Below are 25,727 nucleotides of genomic sequence, written 5' to 3'. Positions count from 1 at the left end.
CCATTAAGCATGTCATCTACACTCCTAATTTTGTTTTATAAAAAGATCATTTGCAACAGATTACTGTTTTTCGGGTGCCACTAAATACGACCTTCTCCCTTGACTTTAACATACGATTTGCCTTCCCTCTTTAAAATTACATTTAACAGTGAGTTATGACCCTTTCAACCATAAAAATGGTAACAGTATTCTCTGGATAATGTCTATCCGGCACGAAGCTAGATAAACGGTAACTAGAGAGAGGTTTAAATCAACACAGCGTTGCTTGCAGTTTGTTGCTGACAAACTTCTTAATCACAGGGTTTTTATTTTGTGTTTGTGAATTTTGTGGTTATGAGAAACGCTGACCGTACAGCCTTGAAAATTGTATTTCTCTAGTCACAAAACAGGTACAGTGCCCACAGCAGCTGTGCAAGCTTCCCTCACGCTGCCCCCATAACATGCAGTTAAGTCGCCCTTGAATCTAATGGCCCCTCTGCTGAGGCCACCAGCAAGAGTATCACTTTCCACCAGTTGTGGGGGTGCTTTCTATGCAGTTTATTTGTCTGGTTTGACTGAGACCAAACAACTAATTTCACACAAGCTAACTGGCCGAGCTGATAATTTAATGTCATAACCAATTCAGGCTGGATTTCAACCACTCTCTTTGACGCGGAAGTCTATTCTGCCCTCAGCCATCCAGGTTGTCAATGTTTTAGCCTCTTCATATATACACGTTGTACATTATACCCAGTTTATACTGTATAAAATGTTTTTCTCCTAAGACATTTTTATATATGCCCCCAGTCATCAAGAAAAGGCTTCAACCCTCTAGTCTCATAGAATCATAGAATATCAGGGTTGGAAGGGACCTCAGGAGGTCATCTAGTCCAACCCCCTGCTCGAAGCAGGCCCAATCCCCAATTAAATCATCCCAGCCAGGGCTTTGTCAAGCCTGACCTTAAAAACTTCTAAGGAAGGAGATTCCACCATCTCCCTAGGTAACGCATTCCAGTGTTTCACCACCCTCTTAGTGAAAAAGTTTTTCCTAATATCCAACCTAAACCTCCCCCACTGCAACTTGAGACCATTACTCCTTGTTCTGTCATCTGCTACCACTGAGAACAGTCTAGAACCATCCTCTTTGGAACCCCCTTTCAGGTAGTTGAAAGCAGCTATCAAATCCCCCCTCATTCTTCTCTTCCGTAGACTAAACATCCCCAGTTCCCTCAGCCTCTCCTCATAACTCATGTGTTCCAGTCCCCTAATCATTTTTGTTGGATCATATTAAAGAAGTTCTGTATTAAAATCACAAATGAGTTCGATTCCCCATAGTTTAAATTCCAGGGTATTACTAATTAAGAGGTCTCTTGGTTTTTGGTACTGTTTCTCTCCCTCTATGTGTGAAACTTGCAAGCTGCTAATTGCGTTAGTACATTCTAAGGCAGAGTCTGTTCTCAAAGCAATTCACACAGAGAGAGACTCAAAGCAAAACTCTGTAACAACAGAAACAGCACCCAGAGACTCCCCGCCCTTTTGTTGTATTAACAATTGTGATTAAAATAGAGATAGAAGATGTATGTGGATGGATGCTTGGTGTGGATAATAACTGAATGATCAGGGAGGTGCCAGCCTAAGAATCCAGTGTCCATCGGCTGAAGAAGGCGTCAAGTGGAAATAACCAGAGGACCCCTGGAGGGCAGCCTGCAATCCACTGAACAGCCTCAAGAATGGGAGAACCAAAGAACAAGTTAACATCTAGCAGCACAGAGCCGTCAGGAATGTGCTATCTGCTGATTGATTCAGCAACAGCATGATGAAGCAATTCCCATAGACTGGCATAGGAAGAAATTCCTATAAAAATGGACTCTAGAAAGTGAGAACTTTGGGGTCTGATTCTGCAAACCAACTTCCAGTAGCGTCAGATGGGCATCTGAGAAGGCCCTGCTCCCTCCTCATGTCCAGGCCACCTCGCCAGTGGCTTGGCATGAGCAACTCTAAGGCTGGTAACTATGATAACAACCTTGCAGAACCTGTGTGTGTGTGTGTGTTTGTATGAATGAATGTGTGAATAAATATGAGATTGAATGGAATGTTATAGCTATAACTAACTGCTTACTATGATTCTTTCTGTATCCACAATAAATGTGGTATTTTGCCTTTTCCCCTTTAATAAGATCCTGCTGGTTTTTATTTTATTGGTACAACACCCTCCGCTGGACTCTTTTCAATTTTTCCACATCCTTCTTGTAGTGTGAGGCCAAAACTGGACACAGTACTCCAGATGAGGCCTCACCAGTGTTGAATAGAGAGGAACGATCACGTCCCTCGATCTGCTGGTAATGCCCCTACTTATACATCCCAAAATGCCATTGGCCTTCTTGGCAAAAAGGGCACACTGTTGACTCATATCCAGCTTCTCATCCACTGTAACCCCTACGTCCTTTTCTGCAGAACTGCTGCTGAGCCATTCGGTCCCCAGTCTGTAGCGGTGCATTGGATTCTTCCGTCCTCAGTGCAGGACTCTGCACTTGTCCTTGTTGAACCTCATCAGATTTCTTTTGACCCAATCTTTCAATTTGTCTAGGTCCCTCTGTATCCTATCCCTACCCTCCAGCATATCTACCTCTCCTCCCAGTTTAGTGTCATCTGCGAACTTGCTGAGGGTGCAATCCACACCATCCTCCAGATCATTTATGAAGATATTGAACAAAACCGGCCCCAGGACCAACCCTTGGGGCACTCCACTTGATACCGGATGCCAACTAGACATGGAGCCATTGATCACTACCCGTTGAGCCCGACAATCCAGCCAGCTTTCTATCCACCTTATAGTCCATTCATCCAGCCCATACTTCTTTAACTTGCTGGCAAGAATACTGTGGGAGACAGTGTCAAAAGCTTTGCTAAAGTCAAGGAACAACCCGTCCACTGCTTTCCCTTCGTCCACAGAACCAGTTATCTCGTCATAGAAGGCAATTAGATTAGTCAGGCATGACTTGCCCTTGGTGAATCCATGCTGACTGTTCCTGATCACTTTCCTCTCCTCTAAGTGCTTCAGAATTGATTCCTTGAGGACCTGCTCCATGATTTTTCCAGGGACTGAGGTGAGGCTGACTGGCCTGTAGTTCCCAGGATCCTCCTTTTTCCCTTTTTTAAAGATGGGCACTACATTAGCCTTTTTCCAGTCCTCCAGGACTTCCCCCGATCGCCATGTGTTTTCAAAGATAATGGCCAGTGGCTCTGCAATCACATCTGCCAAGTCCTTTAGCACTCTCGGATGCAACGCATCCAGCCCCATGGACTTGTGCATGTCCAGCTTTTCTAAATAGTCCCGAACCACTTCTTTCTCCACAGAGGGCTGGTCACCTCCTCCCCATGCTGTGTTGCCCAGCGCAGCAGTCTGGGAGCTGACCTTTTTCGTGAAGACAGAGGCAAAAAAAGCATTGAGTACATTAGCTTTTTCCACATCCTCTGTCACTAGGTTGCCTCCCTCATTCAGTAAGGGGCCCACACTTTCCTTGGCTTTCTTCTTGTTGCCAACATACCTGAAGAAACCCTTCTTGTTACTCTTAACATCTCTCGCTAGCTGCAACTCCAGGTGTGATTTGGCCTTCCTGATTTCACTCCTACATGCCCGAGCAATATTTTTATACTCTTCCCTGGTCATTTGTCCAATCTTCCACTTCTTGTAAGCTTCTTTTTTGTATTTAAGATCAGCAAGGATTTCACTGTTAAGCCAAGCTGGTCGCCTGCCATATTTACTATTCTTTCTGCACATCAGGATGGTTTGTCCCTGTAACCTTAATAAGGATTCTTTAAAATACAGCCAGCTCTCCTGGACTCCTTTCCCCCTCATGTTATTCTCCCAGGGGATCTTGCCCATCAGTTCCCTGAGGGAGTCAAAGTCTGCTTTTCTGAAGTCCAGGGTCCGTATTCTGCTGCTTTCCTTTCTTCCTTGTGTCAGGATCCTGAACTTGACCATCTCATGGTCACTTCATTTTCTCCCCTCCCTTTTCTGCCTTTCTTCTTTCCTGGTTTACCAGTGCAGCTCATCCCTGCAGAGAGCTCAAGCAAGACAGCTTCCTTTAAACTCCACTCCATACAACAGCCAGCATAGAACATACGGTGAATAGTGTAACTAGCTCCCCTTAGTTTGGTAGTGCCCACTGCTACCAGCTCCAAGAGACAGAGACTTCAAGGTTGTTTCCCATCCACCACTAGGTAAGAGAGGACTAAGGAATAAGTTAAGTTGCCACACACAGGGCACAACATTGTAAGGGACATTAGAACTAGAACTATTAATATGCCAGTTCTAGACTGTTCTTCGAAAACTATCAAGTTTCTGCTCACTCAGCTGCCACTTCACAAGTGTATGCCATTTTTGTCTCAACTATGCGCAGCAGGCAGCTGTCTCTCTGATATTATGTCCCAGAAATGTCCCAGAATCTTTTGGCTATATTAAGGCCATGTCTACATTGACTGGTAGATCAGCACTGCTGTGATCTCACAGCGGTGAGAATGTAGTGGGTCTGGTGAAGACCCACTAAGTTGATGGCAGAGGGCTCTCCCATTGACTCAGATTCTCCAGCTCCCCAAGAAGAGTAAGTCAGCAGGAGAGCGTCTCCCATCGACACAGCATGGTATAGACACCGCGTTAAGTCAACCTAAGCTATGTCGTCTTCAGTTACGTTATTCACGTAACTGAAGTAGTGTAACTTAGGTCGACTTACCGCGGTAGTTGAGACAAGGCCTCAGTAATGCCACTTTTGAAGCTACAGTCAGTGCTACGAATGCTGGGTTGCAATTAAGAACTAAGGATATGAGTCTCTTCTCCTTAACACTTATGTAAAGCAATAGTATCTCCAGCTACTCCAATGGAGTTTTACCAGTGTAAAAAAGAAAAATCAGGCCTTAAAAGTGCTCATCATGTCAATAAATACAGAGCCATCCCTACATGTAAGATAGCTTTTACAGTTGCATCCCTTAGTTCTGATTTTCAAAGAGGATTCCACTCCCATTCATCCTGATCCACAAACATAAATGCAACACTCTAATGACTGCTCTAGTCCTAAGAAAATAAAACCTAAGACTTCCAAGCAGTGAAATCAGACTTTAACTGATCTACCAAGTTTAAGCATTGCTGATTGTGTTTATGAATGCAAAACACTGTCTTATGAATGCAGAACACTGCCATATGCTTTCGATCAAAATGGTGACAGCTAATAAGAGCAGTCTGAAACTTCTGAAAATAAATCCAGTGTAATCAAATAGGCTGAGAGTGGAATATCAACTATCAGCACATCACTCCTCTAGGGTGTCCTCTGGTCTCTGAACTAGCTTTAGAACCTAAAACCAAAACAAAACAGCCCCACATTCTGGTTCTCTCTGTAAACTATTGTTCCATTTAGTCTTTGGAATTCTCTACAGCTGATCAGTGGATAGCAGCTGGTTGGTATTAAGCAGACCTGAGCTCTAGTCCTGGTTTTACCATTGACACTCCCGTGTCACCTTGGGCAAGTGATTTAAGCTCTGCGGCGGTTTCCCCTCTGTAAAATGAGGATAATAATGTTTGCCCACCTTTGTAAGTCACTTTGAGATCTGCCATACAGATAAAAAACACTACATAAAAGCTGATTATTTTCATAATCAAAGTCTTACAAAAATGTTTACCTCGGACTGAGCACAGGATTAGGAGCCTGGAATTCCTGAGTTCCACTACAGCTCCGACATCTACTCTGTCTGCAGTCTGAGATAGAGACATAGGGTATGTTTACTCTACGAGTGCGATGGTGGCAGAGCTGCAGCTACGCTGCTATAGCATAGAAACTTGCTACGGAGATGAAAGGGGTTTTTTACGTCACTGTAAAATCCTCAAGAATTTGTCTATTGACCTAGTCATGTCTATACCAGAGCTTAGGTGTGTTTAACTACATCTCTTAGGGTTTTCACACCTGAGAGATATAGCTAGGTCGACCCATGCTTTAGGTGTAGCCCAGGCTTTAATCTCTCTGCTCCTCAAGTTCTCCATCTGTAAAATCAGGGCTACTAGCATTGCTACCTCAGAGCAGCGTGGTAGGAATTAAAGCTGCTGGCTCCAGGGCAGACTCCACTATTTCTTTGCTGTGCCTGATAGGGAAGGACTATGAATGAACTCCCCCAGGAACTAAGGACCGTCACAAAACTTACCACCTTCCACTCCAAGTGCAAGGTGCATTTATGTGACCTTGCCTTCTCTAACAAAAATACAGAGCAACATGTACATTGAAAAAAAAATCCTACCAAAACAAGACACTCGACTGCATAGACTTCTCCCCATGGGGAGAGGCCAAGACAACAGATGATAGATGTGAGCCATATCACTTAATGACAGGTTTCAGAGTAGCAGCCGTGTTAGTCTGCATTTGCAAAAAGAAAAGGAGGACTTGTGGCATCTTAGAGACTAACAAATTGAATTGATCTTAAGCTTTCGTGAGCTACAGCTCACTTCATCGGATGCATTCAGTGGAAAATACAGTGGGGAGACTGTATTTTCCACTGAATGCATCCGATGAAGTGAGCTGTAGCTCACGAAAGCTTATGCTCAAATAAATTTGTTAGTCTCTAAGATGCCACAAGTCCTCCTTTTCTTTATATCACTTAATGCAGTGCTGAAAAGCACTCAGGGTATCTCTACACAGCAGCTAGGAGTGTACTTCCAAGTGCACGTAGACAGACATGCATTAGCTCTGCTCGAGCTAGTGCTCTAAAAATAGGAGTGTGGCTGCAGTGGCATGGGAGGCGGCTTGGGCTAGTTGCCAAAGCATAATCCTGCCTGACCTCCTGGTTATGTATTCAGGCGGCCAGCCCGAGTAGCTGTGACCACACTGTCCTTTTCAGCATGCACCTCAGAACCTTTGATGTATCTATCTTCAGAGCACCCCGTGTGGTAGGGAAGTGCTATCTCTCCATTTTACAGATGGGGAAATGGGACAAAGGATAGACTTGCCCAAGGTCATACAGGAAGTCTGTGGTGGAGCAGGGATGTGACATTTTAAGACCAGGACCAGAGTAAACACTGCCTGGTATATATCAACTGCTTATCACCCTGCAGGTCTGACTGGGTTTCAGCCATTTGCAATTCCACAGAACCTGTGACCAATGATACTGACTACTGGTGTTCTTAAAACCAAGTATTTTTACTAAGTAGTTGGAACAAAGCATCCAAGAAATAAAGGATTTTAAAACAAACAATCTACATACATATTTAGACTCATGTAATCTTACCCTTCACTGCAAGGTAAGGCCTTGTCTACACTAGAAGGAGTTTGCCAATATAGCTATAATCGGTATAGATATAGCAGGAAACCCTGCTACTGTAGACACAGCTTATTCCAGAAGGGTGTGCTTTGGCCAGCATAGTTTATGTCAGTAACCCAAACAAAAACTATACTGGCAAAAGCACTTTTTTGCTGACATAATTGTGTCTACACTAGACTTTTTGCCTGTATTAAAATATTGTTTAAAAAAAAAATCACAACCCTAAACAATATTACTATACCAACAAAAGTCTGTAATGTAGACCAGGCCTGAGTTAGACAAGCTTTCCTCTTCAGAAGCAGCTTACATTCTTCTAGCAAGCCCAGATCTTTCTGTGACCCACATTGGTCACCACTCACAGCATGCCCTGTTCTGTGAGAGGTTTGTCTCCGGGCTTGTCAGCACATGGAGACATTGTTATTCCTGAATAACTCCATTTGTAGACAAGCCTTAAACCTGGTTCTCTTTGACCCAGATTCAACCTGTTTTTTTTCCAGTCAGCAGGAGCATCTGTCAAGGCTTATCCAGGAGAATGCACCCCTGAGGCCTGCTCCATTGTATGGGTAGTTAGACCCATTAGTCTCAATGGCTTGTAATCACTGGCCTGGAGACCATACCACCCTGAGAGTGAGGGTGTTCAAACTGTCAGATCCCATCAGATGTCAAGCATATAATCACCACATTTTGGAATACAGACCAAAATATGCAATTAATATTGATACTTATGGCCATATTCCATCACAACATGCACTGTGAGGTAAGTAGATAATTCACCCCACTGTACAGATGGGGAAACTGATACAGAGAATTTATTTACTTCAGGTCACAGAGGGGATCAGTTTCAGAGCTGTGATCTGATTCTTGAAGCTCTCAAGCCTTGTATATCTCTAAAATTCTGCTGTAGATTTGTATTCTTTGGTTCTTCTGAACTATTTCCTGCCCTGATCAAGAATTGCAAAATGAACCTCATTTCTGGGAGCCTTTGCAGTAGGTTTGATAGCTGTTACCTCCTTTTTTAAAAAAAATAGGCTTGACATATGGCCTCACATGAAGATGATCATAAACTGGTTCCATCTGGATGGTAGGTTTGCACCACTATTGTTTTATGGCCCTTCATCTTCTTTGTCTCCATCACTTATTTGTTAAGCCTATTCAGCCCTTTACATAAATTAATCTATAGTTTAGTCTGGAAATTTTTTTCAACCCGACACACCATTTAAGTGGAGTGTTTTTCCTCCATTCTAATATTCTGCCTCTAATCCTCCATTGAAAAGCTGCCACCTCTGGGGTGGAAGACAGCATCTGTTTCATGGTACAGAGCAACATTCCACAACAATTTTGGAAAAAGTCACCGAAGAACACAGTACCCAACTAAAACTGCACAGAGAATTTAGAGAGGCAGAACGTAATTGAAATTAGGCCAGGACAGCCGAGCTAATAGTCTAAATCTACAAACCAGGCATTAAAATTGTGTTAAGAGTCTGATTCAGAGTTAAGACTGACAAGCTGGGCTGTCCTTGTGCCTATACACAGCTCAGGTGATCGCTCAGGGTATGTCTACACTGCAGTTAAAAACCTGGTCCATGCCAGCTGACTTGGGCTCACAGGGGCTCAGGCTAAGAGGCTGTTTAATTGCAGTGTAGATGTTCAGGCTTGGGACCTTCCTACCCTGCAGAGTCCTAGAGCCTGGGCTGCAGTCCAAGCCTGAACATCCATACTGTAATTAAACAGCCTCAACAAGCCCAAGTCAGCTGGCACAGGCCAGTCACGGGTTTTCAATTGCAGTGTAGACCTACCCTAAGTTCACCAGCCATTCTGCAGCCTGTAAAACACAGGTGTAACCAAGGGAGTAGAGGAAGGCGCTGGCATTACCTCCACGTTTCTTTCCTGCTGTGAATTAAATCTTTAAAATTTTTAAATGGTGTCTCTATTCAATACTGAAATAAATCTGAAATATTTCCAGCTATGGTAAGAGAAGATGGGCGTGGCTGAAGAGACCGGTAATGTAATAAGAAGCCTTTCACTTCTAAATTACTGGTTCAAATCCAGAAGCAACTAAAAGTCTCAGAGTTCTCTCCAGGGGCCTTTTTGAAACATGTTGGTGGTTTAGTCGACAGGTGGCCACAGCACAAAAACCATCTCAACTGTTACCCTTGCCACGAGCCTCAGCGTAGATATTTGTGGCATTGGTATTATACAGACAGATCTGAGCTCTAGAGGTGGTTCTTCCAGCAGAGAATGGAGCACATTCACAGAAAATGCTTGCAGTCCTGCTTCTTGCTACCTGTTCTGTGAACAGAGGAGTTTACTTTCCAGTGTCAGGTAATCTGGTACATTTCCTAAACTCTAAATCCGGTGGCTCACTTACCGTGTGCAGCTGGGAGTGGGAGGTTGTTATGGTGAAAATCATACATAAGCATATAAACTAGAAGGCTTAACTTAAAGCCAGATTTAAAGACACCTGAATTCTGAGGTGTTTTGAATTCACACCCAAAGCTTTTCAGCTTGAGTTAAACAAAAACAAAGCAAAGATATAGAGCAGCACAAGGATACAGGCATTTATATTGCTTTTACAATTATCTTTACAAACCCTAAGACAATAAGACAAAAATAGAAGAGATATTCCAACTTAAACTGGTGCAACCAATTATTTTCACTCTAATGGACACTGCCTTAGGCTTTTTGTTCTTCTAATATATCACCACCCATATGGCACCTGTAACCCTTTCTACTAACTCACAGTAAGGATGTTAAACCTCCTTGAGAGCATTGATGTTTAACCATTATGTCCGGGAGACATGAGAAGATTTCCAGTCTTAAATGGTAATGCTCTATCGTTCACCTCGAAGTTTCTAAGGCCATGTCTACACTACAGAGCCTATGTGGGCATAGCTATGCTGGCAAAGCCCCCTAGTGTAGATGCAGCTTATATAGACAGAGGGAGTTTTTCTGGCAGTGTAGGAACACCTCCTCCCTGAATGACATTAGCTATGCCAACAGAAGCACTCTTCTGTTGGAAAAGTTGGGTTAATACTGGGGTTTTTATTGGCCTAGCTATGTTAGCCAAGGATGTGGTTTTTTCACACCCCCAACTGACATAGCTATGTCAGTATACATTTTAAGTGTCGCACAAACTTAAAAGTTACAAGCATTTGTCTCCTGACCACAGCTCTGACCATTCCTCTGTTCTCTTTACATTGAATTACAGAAATGTCAACTTTTGAACTTTCCTGGAGTGACTTCTTGTTGTTGTACTTACACTACTGGAAAGGTTCTGAGCATACTTTACATGAGGAGGGCAAGTCAGAAAGCCTCGCAGGGGTCTTCAGTGTTATTTACCATTCTGTAACAGACAAGTTAGAGAAAAAATACCATTAAAATGTGCTCAAAACGTAAAGGCATTTTCATTTTTACTATCTGGCTAACAACAACAGAACCTGGATACCACCGTGATGTGCAGCTTTATAAAAGCCAGACAGAAAGACACATTAAAATAATCTGAACCCACCATTTTGAGAGCAGAAAACAGGGACCACACGACTAAATATGATAAATTAGGGAAAATCCTCCCTGCGATCCTTGAATTTCTCATACAATCTTTCAATATTTTGTTGTATTCCAAGTACCATTCGGGCCCCAGACTCATCCCATTGACACCAATTGGAGCTTCACCATTGATTTCAATTGGCCCTTAGTAAATAATTCTTCGCATTTAAACACCATACACATTACAACGATTCAGATTACAATTTGATGTTTATAGGCCCCAAAAGGATGACCAGCTAAGTACACTCTGCATCAATATAGGTATATTTTAAAGTCTCATTACTATCATGGTAATCTGTGACAAATCCATCTCCATATATAATCAAACATACAAATCAATGTACATAGAACTCTACTGAGAATGGTGGCATCTGGTTCTATAACCATAGGTCTCCGGGCTAAGAAATCCAGACTACAACAGAGTCTCTATGGCCATGGGTAAAACTAATCCGTGCCTCCATTTAGTATTCTGTGAAATGACGCTAGCCACAATTACTTATCTCCCTTCCAGGGGTGTATGAGGATTAGTTAATGTCCGCAAAAAGCTCTGAAGTGCTAAATATTATGGAAATAGGTGACCTAATAACACTTTCTTTAGCTACCATTTCTAGTGACTTGCTCCCCAAGGTGGCATGAGTTGGAAGCACTGCAAAAACAGAACTATCATCCATTTGAGACGAGGCAGGCAGGACATGCTCAGGCAGACTACAGAGAGAGTTACTTGGATTATAGGATACTTCATTCAGTCTGGGACAGACCACTCTACTTCATTCAGTCTGGGACAGACCACTCTATAACATGCATGATTGGAACTAGAATCATCAATGGAAAAGCCCTAGAATACAGAGGGACCCAGAAGGCACCACACAAACTTACAGAACAGCATGAATAAAAGCTCAACTGTTGCCACTCAACAGCAAACCTTCCAGCTGGATAAGAAGCAATATTTTATCCCCTCGGTCCTATTAGCATGGATTTAGGGGAGAGAAAGGGTGCAGTTCATCTTCCCTGTACCGAGTTTGGATCTTCCATTACGATCAAGTGGTCAGATCCAGAACAATTTTTGGGGACTGCAAGAGATGAGCACTGGGGGACATTGGTCCTGTTATCCTCTTTTCTATTTATTCCAAAAATTTTGTGTCTGGGATAGCAGCCATGACACAGTGTTGAACGTGCTGAAGGATGGGGAAAGTCAGCCTCTCTCTCCCGCGCCCTCCAAATCTCCCTTTCCAAATGTTGTTATACAGTCAACTACTCTCGTTAAACCTCTCAACTGCATGAAAAATGTTTTCCCTCAGCTGAAGTCACAAAAGCAATGAGATCATATTGTTGACCAACTGCCAAATTTCAGCTTTGAAAATCAAAGCAGTTTCTGTGTTAAAACAAAATAAAGTCGCATCTTAAAATATATATAAACTTTCTGAAGGGCAGAAGGCCTAATTATAGCAAGTTCAGGACTCTAGCTCTGATGCTTGATCCTAGGCCAAGAGCAAGGAAGAAGCAGTGCAGATAGCCGCTAGAGTTAAAGACGATCACTTTCCATCGCCACAAAACAGAATTTTAAAATCTGGAGGGAGCTAGGCGATACACGGGGAGCCAAAAAAGAGGAGGCTGCAGGGACTTAGGTGAAAGATGACAAAGGCACAGACAAGGATTTTAGTGGTGGCAATGGAAAAGAAAGGATGGTACAGATTTCTGACATGTTCCATATAAAGAACTGGAAACAACTGGATGCAAGTAGAGAAGGTAGGGATAGCTCAGTGGTTTGAGCATTGGCCTGCTAAACCCAGGGTTGAGAGTTCAATCCTTGAGGGGGCCATTTAGGGATCTGGGGCAAAAATTGGGGATTGGTCCAGCTTTGAGCAGGGGGTTGGACTAGATGACCTCCTGAGGTCCCTTCCAACCCTGATATTCTATGATTCTAAGGGAAGAGAAGAAGGAAACATCTAAAAAGGGTGACAAGCTGTGAGCCTGGGTGAGGTTAGGACAGCAGAATTTCAACGGAGATGAAGAGAAAAGGCTTTGGGAGGAAATAGGAGACATTCAGTTTTTCCATGTTAAAGGCTGGGGTGGACGTGGGATGTTCAGACAGCAAACAGTCACAAACATCAGATGGAACAGCAGGGTAGATCTGGGATCCTTAGGGGTAGCCATAGTGCTCAAATTGTGACAGTAGATGAGGTTAAACAGGAAAAAGAGGAGGGGAAACTAGTGACTCCTCCAGCTAATGTAGGGACAGTGCCAACAGCCTCTGGAGAGGGTTACAACGGATCCTCCTTGCCCAAAAGGAAAGTTGGTCTAATGTTGATCAGGGAGAAATAGCAAAGGGCCTTCTCAAGAGACTCTCTGATTTGACTAACCCTAAGAACAGAAACAATGAAAACATAGAAATGTAGTGCTGGAAAGGACCTCAAGAGATTATGTAGCTCAGCCTCCTGTACTGAGGCTGGAACAAGCTATTTTATCTAGCATGTTGGAGGAAAGGGGGTGCCGGTAAAAGAAAAATGCCAGTTAACTAAGAGGGAGGGAGTTTGGGCGTGAGAGAGGGCTTGGGGCACGGGAGGGGGCTCGGGATGCCGGATCCAGGGGGCACTCACCTCAGGCGGCTCCCTGCAAGCGGCAACCTGTCCCGGCTGCTGCTAGGCAGAGGCATGTGTCAGGCGGCTCTGCGCGCTGCCCCTGCCCTGAATGCTGGCTCCGCAGCTCCCTAGGAGCAGCCAGGACAGGTCACCGCTTGCGGGGAGCCACCCGAGATGAGTGCCCCCCAGATCCAGCACCCTGCACCCCAACCTGTAGCCCCAAGCCCCCTCCCAGAGCCTGCGCTCTGCATCCCCTCCTGCATCCCCACTCCCTGCCAGCCGTGCGCCAACCAGACTATAAACCAGACTTCCAATGAAGATCAGAAATGCCGGTTTAACCTGTTCTTAAAACCCTCCAGTAATGGGGATTCCACAACATCCCTTGGAAACCTATTCCAGAGCTCAATTACCCTTATGATTAGAAAGTTTTTCCTAATATCTAACCTAAACCTCCCTTGCTGCAGATTACGACTATTACTTCTTGTCCTATCTTCAATGGACATGGAGAACAATTGATCACCACCTTCTTTATAAAAGCCTTTAACGTATAAAAGCCCCCCACTACTCTCTTCTTAAGACTCGACATACACGTTTTTTAACTTTTCCCCATAGGTCAGGTTTTCTAAACCTTTTGTCATTTTTGTTGCTCTCCAATTTGTCCACATCTTCTCTAAAGTGTGACACCCAAAACCGGACACAGTATTCCAGCTGAGGGTTCACAAGTGCCAAATGGAGCAAGACAATTATCTCCCAGGTCTCACATACAACTCCTGTTAATAAGCCCCAGAATATTTGTCTTTTTCGCAACTCCACCACATTGTTGGCTCATATTCTATTTGTTTGACTCACTATAATCCCCAGATCCTTTGCAGCAGTACGACCGCACTGCCAGTTATTCCGCATCTTGTATTTGATTTTTTCCTTCCTAGGGTGTAGTACTTTGCACTTGTCTTTACTGAATTTCAACTTATTGCTTCAGAGCATTTCTCCAATTCTAGTCCTGTCATCCAAAGTGCTTGCAACCTTTCCCAGCTTGGTGTCATCCACCAATTTTACAAGCACTCTCTCCTCACTGTTACTTGAGTCCTCATTGTGAATGTGGAATAGTACCAGACCCAAGACAGACCCCTGTACCACTCTACTGGATACGTCCTCCCAATTTAATAGCATTGATAGCTGCTGTTGAGTACAGTTTTTTCAACCAGTTATACACCCACTTTATGGTAATTTCATCTAGACCACATTTCCCTAGATTTTAGCCAGGTCATTCTGCCTACATAACATGACTACAGCCATCAACAAACTTCTACAACGGTGTATCAATGCCCTCTTCCTTTTATTATACACCAACATGCTAAGCCAGCCTTAATCACAGCAGCAAAAGCAGGTGCCACCGTAATCTATAGATGATATGCAAGTAAAAACTCACAAACCTTTGCCCTCTTCATATTATTAATTAAATAAATTACCCGTTAGTAATACAGGGAAAACACACAACAACTCCCTTTTCACTTTCCTAGTAGGGACAAAATAAAAAAAATTCAGTATTAATATGGACATCATGTCCACAATTGTAGAATTGAATGTAATGAACAACCCTGCTCCCAGCCTAAGTTACTGTAAAGGCAGCTTAAATTTACAATGATGAGTCTTCATGACAATCTGTTTCTCAGATATTAAAAATCTCATTTTCTCTGTGCCAAGGACAAGTGGATGTGTGAAGCACTGGAGTATCAACTTTGCATTTGTCTCACTTGACATGATATCTTTCTCATTTTAGTTCAGATTTTCTAATATGTTCTTGGGAACCACTTCAGTTTTCTTCATTTCTCACTATGTGCAATTAGATGTCTTGAAGTACAGCTTCCCCTGATCCCCAACTGCTGGCAAAAGAAAGAAGGAAGTTTCTTGGTTAAGATCTCACTGATAGCACTTTATTTCGAAAAGAGATAAATTTTTCCCCTTAATTTTTTTTTTTGAGTGGGTCAGGCTTTGTATTTTGTACACTACTTTGTATTTCTCTAGTACCTTCTATCTAAGGATCTTAAAAAGTCTTTACAAACAATGAATTAAAAAAGTCTTCACGCACTTGTGAGGCAGGAAAGTCTTGTCTTTATTTTCTAGAAGGTGACTCAGGCACAGAAAGGTTAAGTTGCTGGCTTACGGCCACATAACATAACACTGTTGATTGAATGTGTGCTGCACCTGCCCCAGTGGATGGTCCATTAAAAACCTACTACTGCTACCAGATAATGGAACTGCTCCGTTAGCTCAAATGGTGGAGGTCTGTGCTATGGTGCTGAAGGGCCTAATTCCAAACCTAGCTGATGACCCATGGAGGAGGGTTGTTAAATCAGCATGGGCCAAATTCAGCCCAGGTGTAATACCACTGTCTTTAAAAAATTAAGTTGTACCAAGGCTGAATTTTTGCCAGAATCCAACTCACCAGTCCTGTGCTCTGATCATGAAACAATCCTTCTTCTCAAAAGTAACAGACAGACATACAGACTGAACTCCTCTAATTACCCATGGAACTTAAGCCCAGCAGGGACCATTAGATGAACTAGTTTGGCTGTCTGTATATCATGGGCCATCACAATTCACCCAAAGACCGCTGTATTGAGCCCAATAATTTGCATTTCTCTAAAGCATAACTTGTGTTTGGCAAAAGAATCTCTCTTTCAAAAAGGCAGCCAGTCTTGATCTGAAGACATGTTCAGATGAAGAATCCACCACTTCCCTTGGCAGTTTGCTCCAATGGTTAATCACCCTGTTACAAATTTATGCCTAATTTCTAATTTAAATTTGTCTTGGGTCAGCTTTCAGCCACTGGTTCTTGTTATGCCTTTCTGTGCTATAATAAAGAGCCCTTTTATTCATAGTAGAGGTTCAGATTAATGTTTAAACAGGGCTTTGACAACTACATGTGCTGTATTTATTAAAAAACTTATTTTAAGATGTGACCATCTGGAGCTGTTGGTGCATGCACAAAAATAGGACTAGTATCCAAAATATGAAATCTTCCCTTCCAAACCTAATCTAGGACTCTCTCGCTAGTCATTACAGTCCATTCACCCACTTTCCCAAAATAAACCTCTGAACAAAAGATAAACTCTGCAACATGACCTAAAGGTGCATAAATCTGGGTTCTGGGAAGCAAGTTCCAGAGCTGAGGAGCCTTCACTAAAAATTCCCTGCCTCCAAGCTCCTACCAGTGATTCTTAACCTTTTTGGGCTCAGGACCCATTCACAGAATCAGAGAATATCAGGGTTGGAAGAGACCTCAGGAGGTCATCTAGTCCAATCCCCTGCTCAAAGCAGGATCAATCCCCAACTAAATCATTTGTAAACCTTCGGGGTCTGTCACAACCCAATAAATAGTTTTAGTGCAAAAAACATCTGGCTTACTAAATATTTCTTACCCATGATATATAATATACAAATGAACGTAGTAAGCACTAAATAAGTGCACTGGGCATACCATAGTGGTGGCTCCTGAGGCTCCTCTCCTGAGGGGCTGGCTGGGCTTGGCTCCTCGCTCCAGGCATTGCGGCCTCCAGGGTTGAAGTACTGCTAAGGTTTGGCCTGATGCCCCGACACAGGGTAAGACGGACCAAATTTGAGCAAGTGGTGTTGCTTTCTAGTGTATGGGCTCCAGTACAACGTGCTCAAATTTGGCACATCTGGCTCCCTGCCATCACCATGGAGGAGCAGCTGGGCCAAATCTGCGTAGTGCTGCAGCCCCACGTACCAGGTCGCAACAGCCAGAGCAGGGTGCTGAGACCAGACAGCCCCATGAGCTACTGCTGCGGGGCAAGTGCAGGGAGAGGGAGAGCTCTGCAACCACTGCCAGGGCCTTCCCACCCATCTAGGGGCAGGGACCCAGCTCCCACAAGGCCTTTCCCCCGGAGTGCCTCCCCACCACGGTGGAGGCAGGATCCAAACCCTCTCTCCCAGGCTTCCCATATAACCCTTTGACACATTCTGGAGACCCAATTTTGGGTCATGACCCATGGGTTGAGAAACCCTGGTCTAAACCACTTGGGCATGGAGAGTCCTCCAGCACCTTCCCACAATCCCACCTTTGAGCCCAGAAGCATAGACAAGTTCTCCCACCATTCTCTGAAAAAGAACCGTAGAGCTGCTCAGCTTACAAAAGCACAAAAGAACCATGGGATGTTCCCCCAGAAGTCCTAGCGACACACAGTGGGGTGTGCAGCACCAGGGAGAATGCAGTAACTTGGCTATGGCTTTGCAGGGTAGCTGTTCACACCCGGGGAAGGGTAACTTGGGTGCTCAGAGAGTTAGACCAGTGTGCCCATCATCCAAGCTACTTTTACAATTAAGACATACCCTCGGACATGTTCCAGTGGGGAGTCTCCTCCTGAAAGGGGAGTCTCAATGGTTCATTCAATTCTTAGCCACTTTCTTGAGACTGCCAGCTAATACTGGCTACCCTGGAGATTCTGTGATATGAACACTTGTACGCTAAGAATTACGCTTACCTGTATTACAGTAGCACTTAGAGGCCCTAATTGAGATCAGGGCCCTATTGTGTTTGGCACACATCCAAAGAGACAGCCCCTGTCCTGCAGAGACAAGCAAGGATGGGAAGGGAAAAAGATGCACAGAGGGGTGAAGCGACGTGCTTGAGAAAGCTTGGAAAAAGAACCAGGGTCTCCCAACTCCCAGTCTAGTGCCCTATCCACAGACTAGACAACATACTTCTTGCTAAGACCAGACTGAAGTCCTTCCACTCACTTCACATATGGCACACAGAGCGGATGGTTAGCAAACAGTGATCAGATTATTTTGTATTAAACACAGGCAGAATGCCCAGAGCGATACGAGAAAAGATAATCTCAGTCTCAAAAAGTTTATCCTCTGAAAAGATAAATTAAGCAAACTGGAAAACTAAAGGAAAATTCTATATAAAGCATTTTGCAAAAATCTGTAGACCGCATTGGGGAGTGACAAAGATTTTTGTTGAAATCCCTTAGATCAGAAAATCCAGCGTCAGCTGTGTGAATGTATTACAAGTGTTGATAAAAGCCAAAACTGCAGAACATTTGGAAATGCATAATTTAATAGAGGACAACTGGTACGGCTTCATAAAAGGAAGGTCATGCCTGACAAATCTGCTGAAATCCTTTTTATTATACAACCAAATTGTTAGGTTAAACATGAGTGAAACAGTAGATATAAGTTATCAGGATCTCAGGAAAGCATTTGATTTTGTACCACTCAGACTGATTTACCAAGTCATAAAGCTTTGTCCAGGCAAGAGGTACTGAAATGGAGTAAAGAACGTTAAGGATAGGATGCAAAGAGTGCCCGTGAGCAGTAACAGTCTGCAGCAATGAGGCAGGAAGGTCAGTAAATCATTTGTTTACCTTGGTAAATGGACTCTCAGGAGGGTAAAACTTCAGTTTAGCTCAGGGGTGGGCAAACTATGGCCCACGGGCCAGATGCGACCCACCAGCCATTTTAATCCAGCCCTCAAGCTCCCGCTGGGGAGCGGGGTCTGGGGTTTGCCCCATTCCAGTGCTCTAGCCAGGGAGCAGGGTCAGGGGCCGCTCCATGCATCTCCCGGAAGCAGCAGCATGGCCTCCCTACAGCTCCTACGCATCGGGGCAGCCACGGGGCTCCGCTCTGCACGCTGCCCCCACCCCAAGCGCCACTCCCGCATCTCCCATTGGCCGGGAACCACAGCCAATGGGAGCAGCAGGGGCGGTGCCTGCGGACAGGGCAGCGCACAGAGCTGCCTGGCCGCGCCTAGAGCTGCCTGGCCGCGCCTCTGCTTAGGAGCCGGAGAAGGGACATGCCACTGCTTCCAGGAGCCATTTGAGGTAACCGCCACCCGGAGCCTATGCCACCTCATCCCCCATGCTCCAAACCCCTACCCCAGCCCTGATCCCCCTCCCGCCCTCCGAATCTCCTTGGTCCCAGCCCAGAGCACCCTCCTACACCCCAAATCCTCATCCCCAGCCCTACTCCAAAGCCTGCCCTCACAGCCGGAGCCCTCACTGCCCCCCCACACCCCACCCCTCAACCCCCAGATCCCACACCCCCAACCAGAGCCCTCACCCCCTCCTGCACCCCAAACCCAATTTTGTGAGTTTTCATGGCCCGCCAAACAATTTTTATTCCCAGATGTGGTCCTCGGGCCAAAAAGTTTTCCCACTCCTGGTTTAGCTCCTACAGAGGCAGAGCGTACCAAAAACCCCGGTCTGGGGGCTGAGCTGCGAGAAAAGTATATAAAAGGCTGGGAGGCCAGCACAGGGAGGAGGAGGAGGAGGAGGGAGACGGTACATTTAGAACCAATAAAAAGGGACTTGTGAAGTGCCGAGCCAATCTGTGGAATTCCCTGCTGCCAGAGCTGATCAGTGAAAAACCACAGTGGTTGGATGTATGGATTAATTTTAAAGAGGATTCAATAACTTTATGATCATTAATAAAACCTGCAGCTACGCACATTGTGATGACATGGGTAATTAAATCGGAAGTTTCTGGGAATAAGCTGATAGACTGAGAGGGTCAGGAAGGAGGAATTCCTTCTGTCCCTAATCACAGGAACAGCTTTGCAAGTTAGGTAAGGGAACGCCAAGTGGTATGGGCTCTTCCTGTCCCTGAAATATCAAATGCTGCCCACTTCCTGAGACAGATGGTTGGATTAGAGTGATCTATGATCTGACCCTGCTTGGCACTCCTGAATGTGGAAAGGAGTGACTAAAAGTACCCCATCATCTCATGAGGTTTGGTAGCCTACAAGAAATCAGTTTGGTGGTTCTCAGTCTTGCTTCCAGTGCACAATTTTCCACATGCAGCCACCTCTGAAGATCAGCCATGGATTAAGGAAACCTGCAAACAACAGTCTTACCTAGAGGTGATCCTGTCAGGTCAGAGTTGAGGTTCATTTCTGGAGGACAGTGTAAGAGTTTTTAAAATTCAAATATTGCCTTTTCTAAGATCCTTGTCGGTGTCGTATTAGTGCCTCAGAACCATTAGTGAATGAATTCTCTTAACAGCTTCATGAGATACAGAAATATTACAGATGAGGAACCGAAGTACAGAGAGATCAAGTGACTTGCCCACGGGCAGCTGCGGTAGAGCTGGAAACAGAAGGCTGCTCCTGAGTCCCAATTTAATGCTTTAACCATTAGACTATGCTGCTGCCACGTGTGCTATCTGTGGGTAGAGGGTTTCAATCTCTACGGCTATCAAAGCCAGCAGCTTTCATGAGCACTAAAATTCACTTTGAAAACAAAAATTCATTTAAAAAAAGTTAAAGAACGGGTGGTTCCTAGGTCACAAAAACTCTTCAGTGCACACTGGAATCTTTCATCCTACTGTTCTACACTGCACCTTTAAATATTCTTCTACATAAAAGGTATGATATGCAAGACCAAAAGAATAACTGAGAAACCGTAATTCCTAACAGATCAACTGTGCTTTATCTACACAGATTCTGCTTTCATAAAGGCATGGAGAGGAGCTGGGGGAGGCGGGAGGGAGTACATTTTATTGTTTTCTGAAGCTTAAAATAACCACAAAATGGCTAAAAAAAATAATCAAAGCTGTTCCATAGAACAGCCAAAAAAACTCTCAATGAGCATTTCAGAAAGACGGTAAGTTGTTGAAGATGGAATTACAGATCTAAAGAGAACCATGGTCAGTGTTTAACTGCTATATTGGTCTACTTTGAAACAGGTATAGTTTAAATGGGAAATAGCCTCCAGAACGTGTGCCCATGTATATGATGTGGAAGTATAACATTGTATAAGTATAACGTTGTATAAGGGGACATGCTGGATACATTGTATATGAGAGGGCATGCTAAAACATGTTACAAAGTATCTGAGGGAGCACACGTAGGGACAGTTAGCTTTTGAATGGAGAAGCAATTAAGATGGAGCCAGTATATCTAAGAAGCAGGCATCAGAATGGAAGGTGTGAAGGGCAATTAGTTAAGTTAACTGGAAGCTGTTAAAGGAGATTGTTAAGGGTGGCAGGTAATTGAAGATACGTGACTGGTCTCAGGAATCTCGAAGGGTGGTGACTAAAATCTTTTTCTTCTTTTGTCTGTAACTTCTCTGTAACTTGTTCTCCAAAAAAGCTGTATAAATTAAGAGACACAAGCCCCACTTGGGGGGCTCACTTCTAAATGTATTAGCAGAGCAGCTTTGCTAATAAAACAGAGTGGTCTGATAAATTGTGAGTCTGAGTCAAACTTTGACAATGACTATTGCTGTCACTATTGTTATTGGTTTCAGAGTAGCAGCTGTGTTAGTCTGTATTTGCAAAAAGAAAAGGAGTACTTGTGGCACCTTAGAGACTAACCAATTTATTTGTTATTAACTATTGTTATTGCAGCCATTATTAACTGCATTTTCAGGTGCTAACTTTTTTTTTTATTAAATTTTCCCATATTTATATTTATTGCAAGTGAATTTAGAAGCTAACTGAGGTGGTTTAAGTTTTTTGGAGGGGATTTGTTAAATGGAAAAACAAAGGAAAGGAGAGGGGACACTGAAGGCAAGCAAGTGACGAATAGGGAAAGGAGCGTGAAGGGCGAGTAGAAGCGATGATGAAAGAGGATGGAAGAGCTCATCAGCAGAGGAGCATGTCCAGAGTTAAAACTGTAGAAAGCAGTCTGATGACAACATGCTGCAGGTAGCTCTGCCCTTGAGTAAAAAGAAAAGGAGGACTTGTGGCACCTTAGAGACAGACCAATTTATTTGAGCATAAGCTTTCGTGAGCTACAGCTCACTTCATCGGATGCATACTGTGGAAAGTGTAGAAGATCTTTTTATACACACAAAGCATGAAAAAATACCTCCCCGCACCCCACCCCACTTTAGATAAGCTATTACCAGCAGGAGAGTGGGGGGGGAGGTATTTTTTCATGCTTTGTGTGTATAAAAAGATCTTCTACACTTTCCACAGTATGCATCCGATGAAGTGAGCTGTAGCTCACGAAAGCTTATGCTCAAATAAATTGGTCTGTCTCTAAGGTGCCACAAGTACTCCTTTTCTTTTTGCGAATACAGACTAACACGGCTGTTACTCTGAAATCTGCCCTTGAGTGTCTGTCTTCTAGATGCAAGCAGGTGCTTTACCTGGTGCAGCTCCTTTTGAGCTGATAGCTCCATGTTCAGGCCATGTTTACACTACGGAGACTATAGCAGCTTATCTGCAGTGCCATAGTTATGTCGGCATAATCCCATAGTGTAGACGCAGCCTACAGCAATGGCAGGGGGTTTTCCATCGCTGTGGGAATGCCACCATCCCACGTGACAATAACTAGGCCAACAGAAGTATTTTTCTGCCCACCTGGCTGTGTCTACGGCAGAGTTCCGTCGGCACAACAATGCCACTTAGGGGTGTGGATTTTTCCCAGGCCTGACCAACCCAGCTATGTAAACACAAATTTTTAGTATAGACCAGGCCTTAGTCTTCATGCAAGTATCAGTTTCTGGGGAAGGAAACTTTGCCAGCTTTTTAGTTAGCCAAGTTTTGATTGCAGCAAGGAGAGGCGGGAAAAGACATTTTCCCCATTTTGTAGAATGCTCACCACACATCTAAACAGTCCTTGGGTGATAAAAAGCAGCGATCTGAAAGGTTTCTGAGCGTGCTCATTGGTTTCTATGATTTTTGCAGATTCCTCCTGAAACACTGCCCTCATCCTCATCCCATTTCATGACACAATTAGAGATTCTTTTTTGACTGGCATCAACAGCTCATAGGCTATTTTACACTAGCAAACGACTTAGCATTAATTCCCCATTGGTGCAGCTTCACCACCCAAAACAAAAAGTGGGAGCTGTCCCATCGACAAACCTCAAGCATTTTTACCACACTGGTGAATGCTGGCTAAGAAGCTTGCCACTGGAGAAAAGGCACAGGACTACTGCTACAATCCAGGATGTTTCTATCATTTTGATTGCAAAGATAGTGATTGGAAACCAAAATGGATTGCTGTCCTGCTCGCCCAGCCTTTCAGCAACATGCCTCAAGAACAGCATTGCAAAGAGGTTAGAACTGCCCCTTCACCCCCGAACCGTTTCAGTGAGGAGAGCTTTCAAAGCTGAATTGAGCATGCTACTGGTGAGCACGGGCTATTTCTTCTCTAAATACAAGTTAATGCAAAAATCTCTGTCAATGCAATACTAAGGTTGCACAGTTAACATTAAGTGTCAGAAAATGCAAACATTAAGTTTTCTACATCACTGTTAATTGGCCTTTATACATATATATATATATATATATATACACACACACATACACACACACACACACACAGTATTGCTAACCCAACAACTTTAAAACCATGAGCCAGAGTCCCCCCCAAAAAGTCATGGGATTTGATTTAAAATCATGAGGGTTTTTTTAAAAATGCATCAGGGTCTGACTTCTAATTTTTGAAGTCTTAGACAAGCCTCCTGCCTTCCACTGTGTGTACACACATGGTTCAGGATGAAAACTCATCCTGAAACACAATGCGCACACTCAAAATTGAGGGGACTTTTCCTCTTCCTTTTTTACATAGACTCAGTTCTTGGCCCTCTTACCAACTCTGTTGATATCCATCTTCTACCTATCTGATCCTCTCCATATGGGTTGAAATGAGAGCCTAGCCCCTCTGAAGATTCATCTATGCTCATTTGAGAGCTCACAATGCGGTATTCAGTTACTGAACATAGGTGTCCATATTCAGAACTTAGATCCCATAGAGGAGCTGGGTGCATTTATAATCAATCCATCATTCCTAAAAAAATAAAAGCTATCATTTGATGTGATACGCAAAAAAAGGCCCTCTTCTAGCTAGTCTGCAACAGAAAATTATCTAATAAACAATTTTTCACAAAGTTCTGCACGTTCTTGCTGACTAATGATTCTACTGGCGAGAGAGAGAGAGAGAGAGAGATTCTTTTTCCATAGTTCTAAGAGTATTATCCAGAATGGTGACTTAGATAAAGGGACACTTCCAACTTCATTTATATTACCTTATGACTTCAGAAGATTGTTTTTATCCAGCTGATCGTGTTTGGATACTTTTGTCAACTACATAAATCTTTGACCCTATCTGCAATGGGATAGGAACTATGTTTGCTGAACTGGTTTTAGACTCAGTTTAAACATGGTTCAGCAAGACATTGAAGACAGGAATGAACCACATGTGATAGATGTCATTTAATGAACTACTGGTAGGTGCTCTGACACATGACATCAGTACAAGAACCTTATATAGAGCAGAATAGGGCAAGCAGTGCTTAAAAAGTTTGTTTGGAGGCTGTGTTCTAAGTCTTTGTCTCCGTTTCCAAATTTGTGAAATACATTGCAGGCCTGTCCACAATGGCTGGCAAAGATATTTTTAAAGTATAACAGAGCAATCCTGATGACTCCACCCAGCACTCAGAATAGGTGGATCGCATTAGCTTCAGTAGGAAACATAAGAGGCAGAGTCTCTCTAGCCAAAAGACAGAGTAGAAGGGACAAGAGATTACTACAGGAAGAAATCTAATCATCCTTGACAAGAGGAAGCTTGTGGGGTACCTTAAGGTCTATAAATACAATTCTGCTTTAGGATCATTACTTTAATAATAAAGGCAATCTCTGACACAAGTAACTTTGGACAATGTCGTATTCTATGTATATACTGTGTTAATAACAGGGTGAGGATGCCACCCATTTACAGAGAGTTAACCTGAACTAGCTCAAAAACTGTGCAAGTTAATGAGGGAGATAATGGCTCTGTTTAGCCTTGGCCTCAAGCTCTAATGCCTTGCCTATATAGAAAGTTATACTGCTTTAATTACACCTGTTTAGTTAAACCAGTACAACCTCCCTCCCCATGTTACTCCTGGGGGAATTCTGCACCACTGCGCAGTACAGAATTTGCACAGAAATAATGTTCTGTGCAGAATTTCATGTTTTCCCTGCAGAATTGGGGCTGCAGAACTGTAGGGTTTTAAACGTAGACAAGCCCCCACTTCCCTGAGAGGCAGGAGCTAGGTTTACGGGAGAATTCTCCTGTCAATGTAGCACTGGGGTTAGGTTGCTCAGGGATGTGGATTTTAAGCCCTAGATCAGCAAGGTATCAGTGTTGTCAACTCCCACAATTTTGATCATGAGCCTTTTGATATTTTGTGTTAAAGCCCCAACTTTAAGTTTCCCTAAAGCCTCAAACCATTAAAAAAAAGCCTCAAATTTATAAAAAAATATAATTTTTAAGCAGGTTTCATGATTTTAAGACCTCACTCGTGAATTTTGCATGTTTGGAGTTGGCAATCTGAATTGAAGTTAATGGAACTACTCGTGCTT

At 43.6% G+C, this 25,727-nt stretch overlaps 1 protein-coding gene across 8 annotated transcripts in view; it reads right to left on the bottom strand.

Moving 5' to 3' along the window:
- Window positions 1-25,727, bottom strand: part of HMBOX1 (homeobox containing 1) — a 143,100-nt gene that overhangs the window by 74,064 nt on the left and 43,309 nt on the right. For all 8 annotated transcript variants that reach the window (XM_073335637.2, XM_073335638.2, XM_073335641.2 and 5 more), the window contains one exon: window positions 10,538-10,621. In XM_073335637.2, coding sequence (XP_073191738.1) covers window positions 10,538-10,560 — 23 coding nt within the window. In that variant the 5' untranslated portion in view covers window positions 10,561-10,621. Of the gene's footprint in view, window positions 1-10,537; window positions 10,622-25,727 lie in introns of those variants that run through there.

Source organism: Lepidochelys kempii, chromosome 3 (assembly GCF_965140285.1).
Source record: "Lepidochelys kempii isolate rLepKem1 chromosome 3, rLepKem1.hap1, whole genome shotgun sequence".
NCBI lineage: Eukaryota > Metazoa > Chordata > Testudines > Cheloniidae > Lepidochelys > Lepidochelys kempii.
Note: the sequence above shows the minus strand (reverse complement) of the source record. Positions and strands in the feature narration are given on the sequence as shown.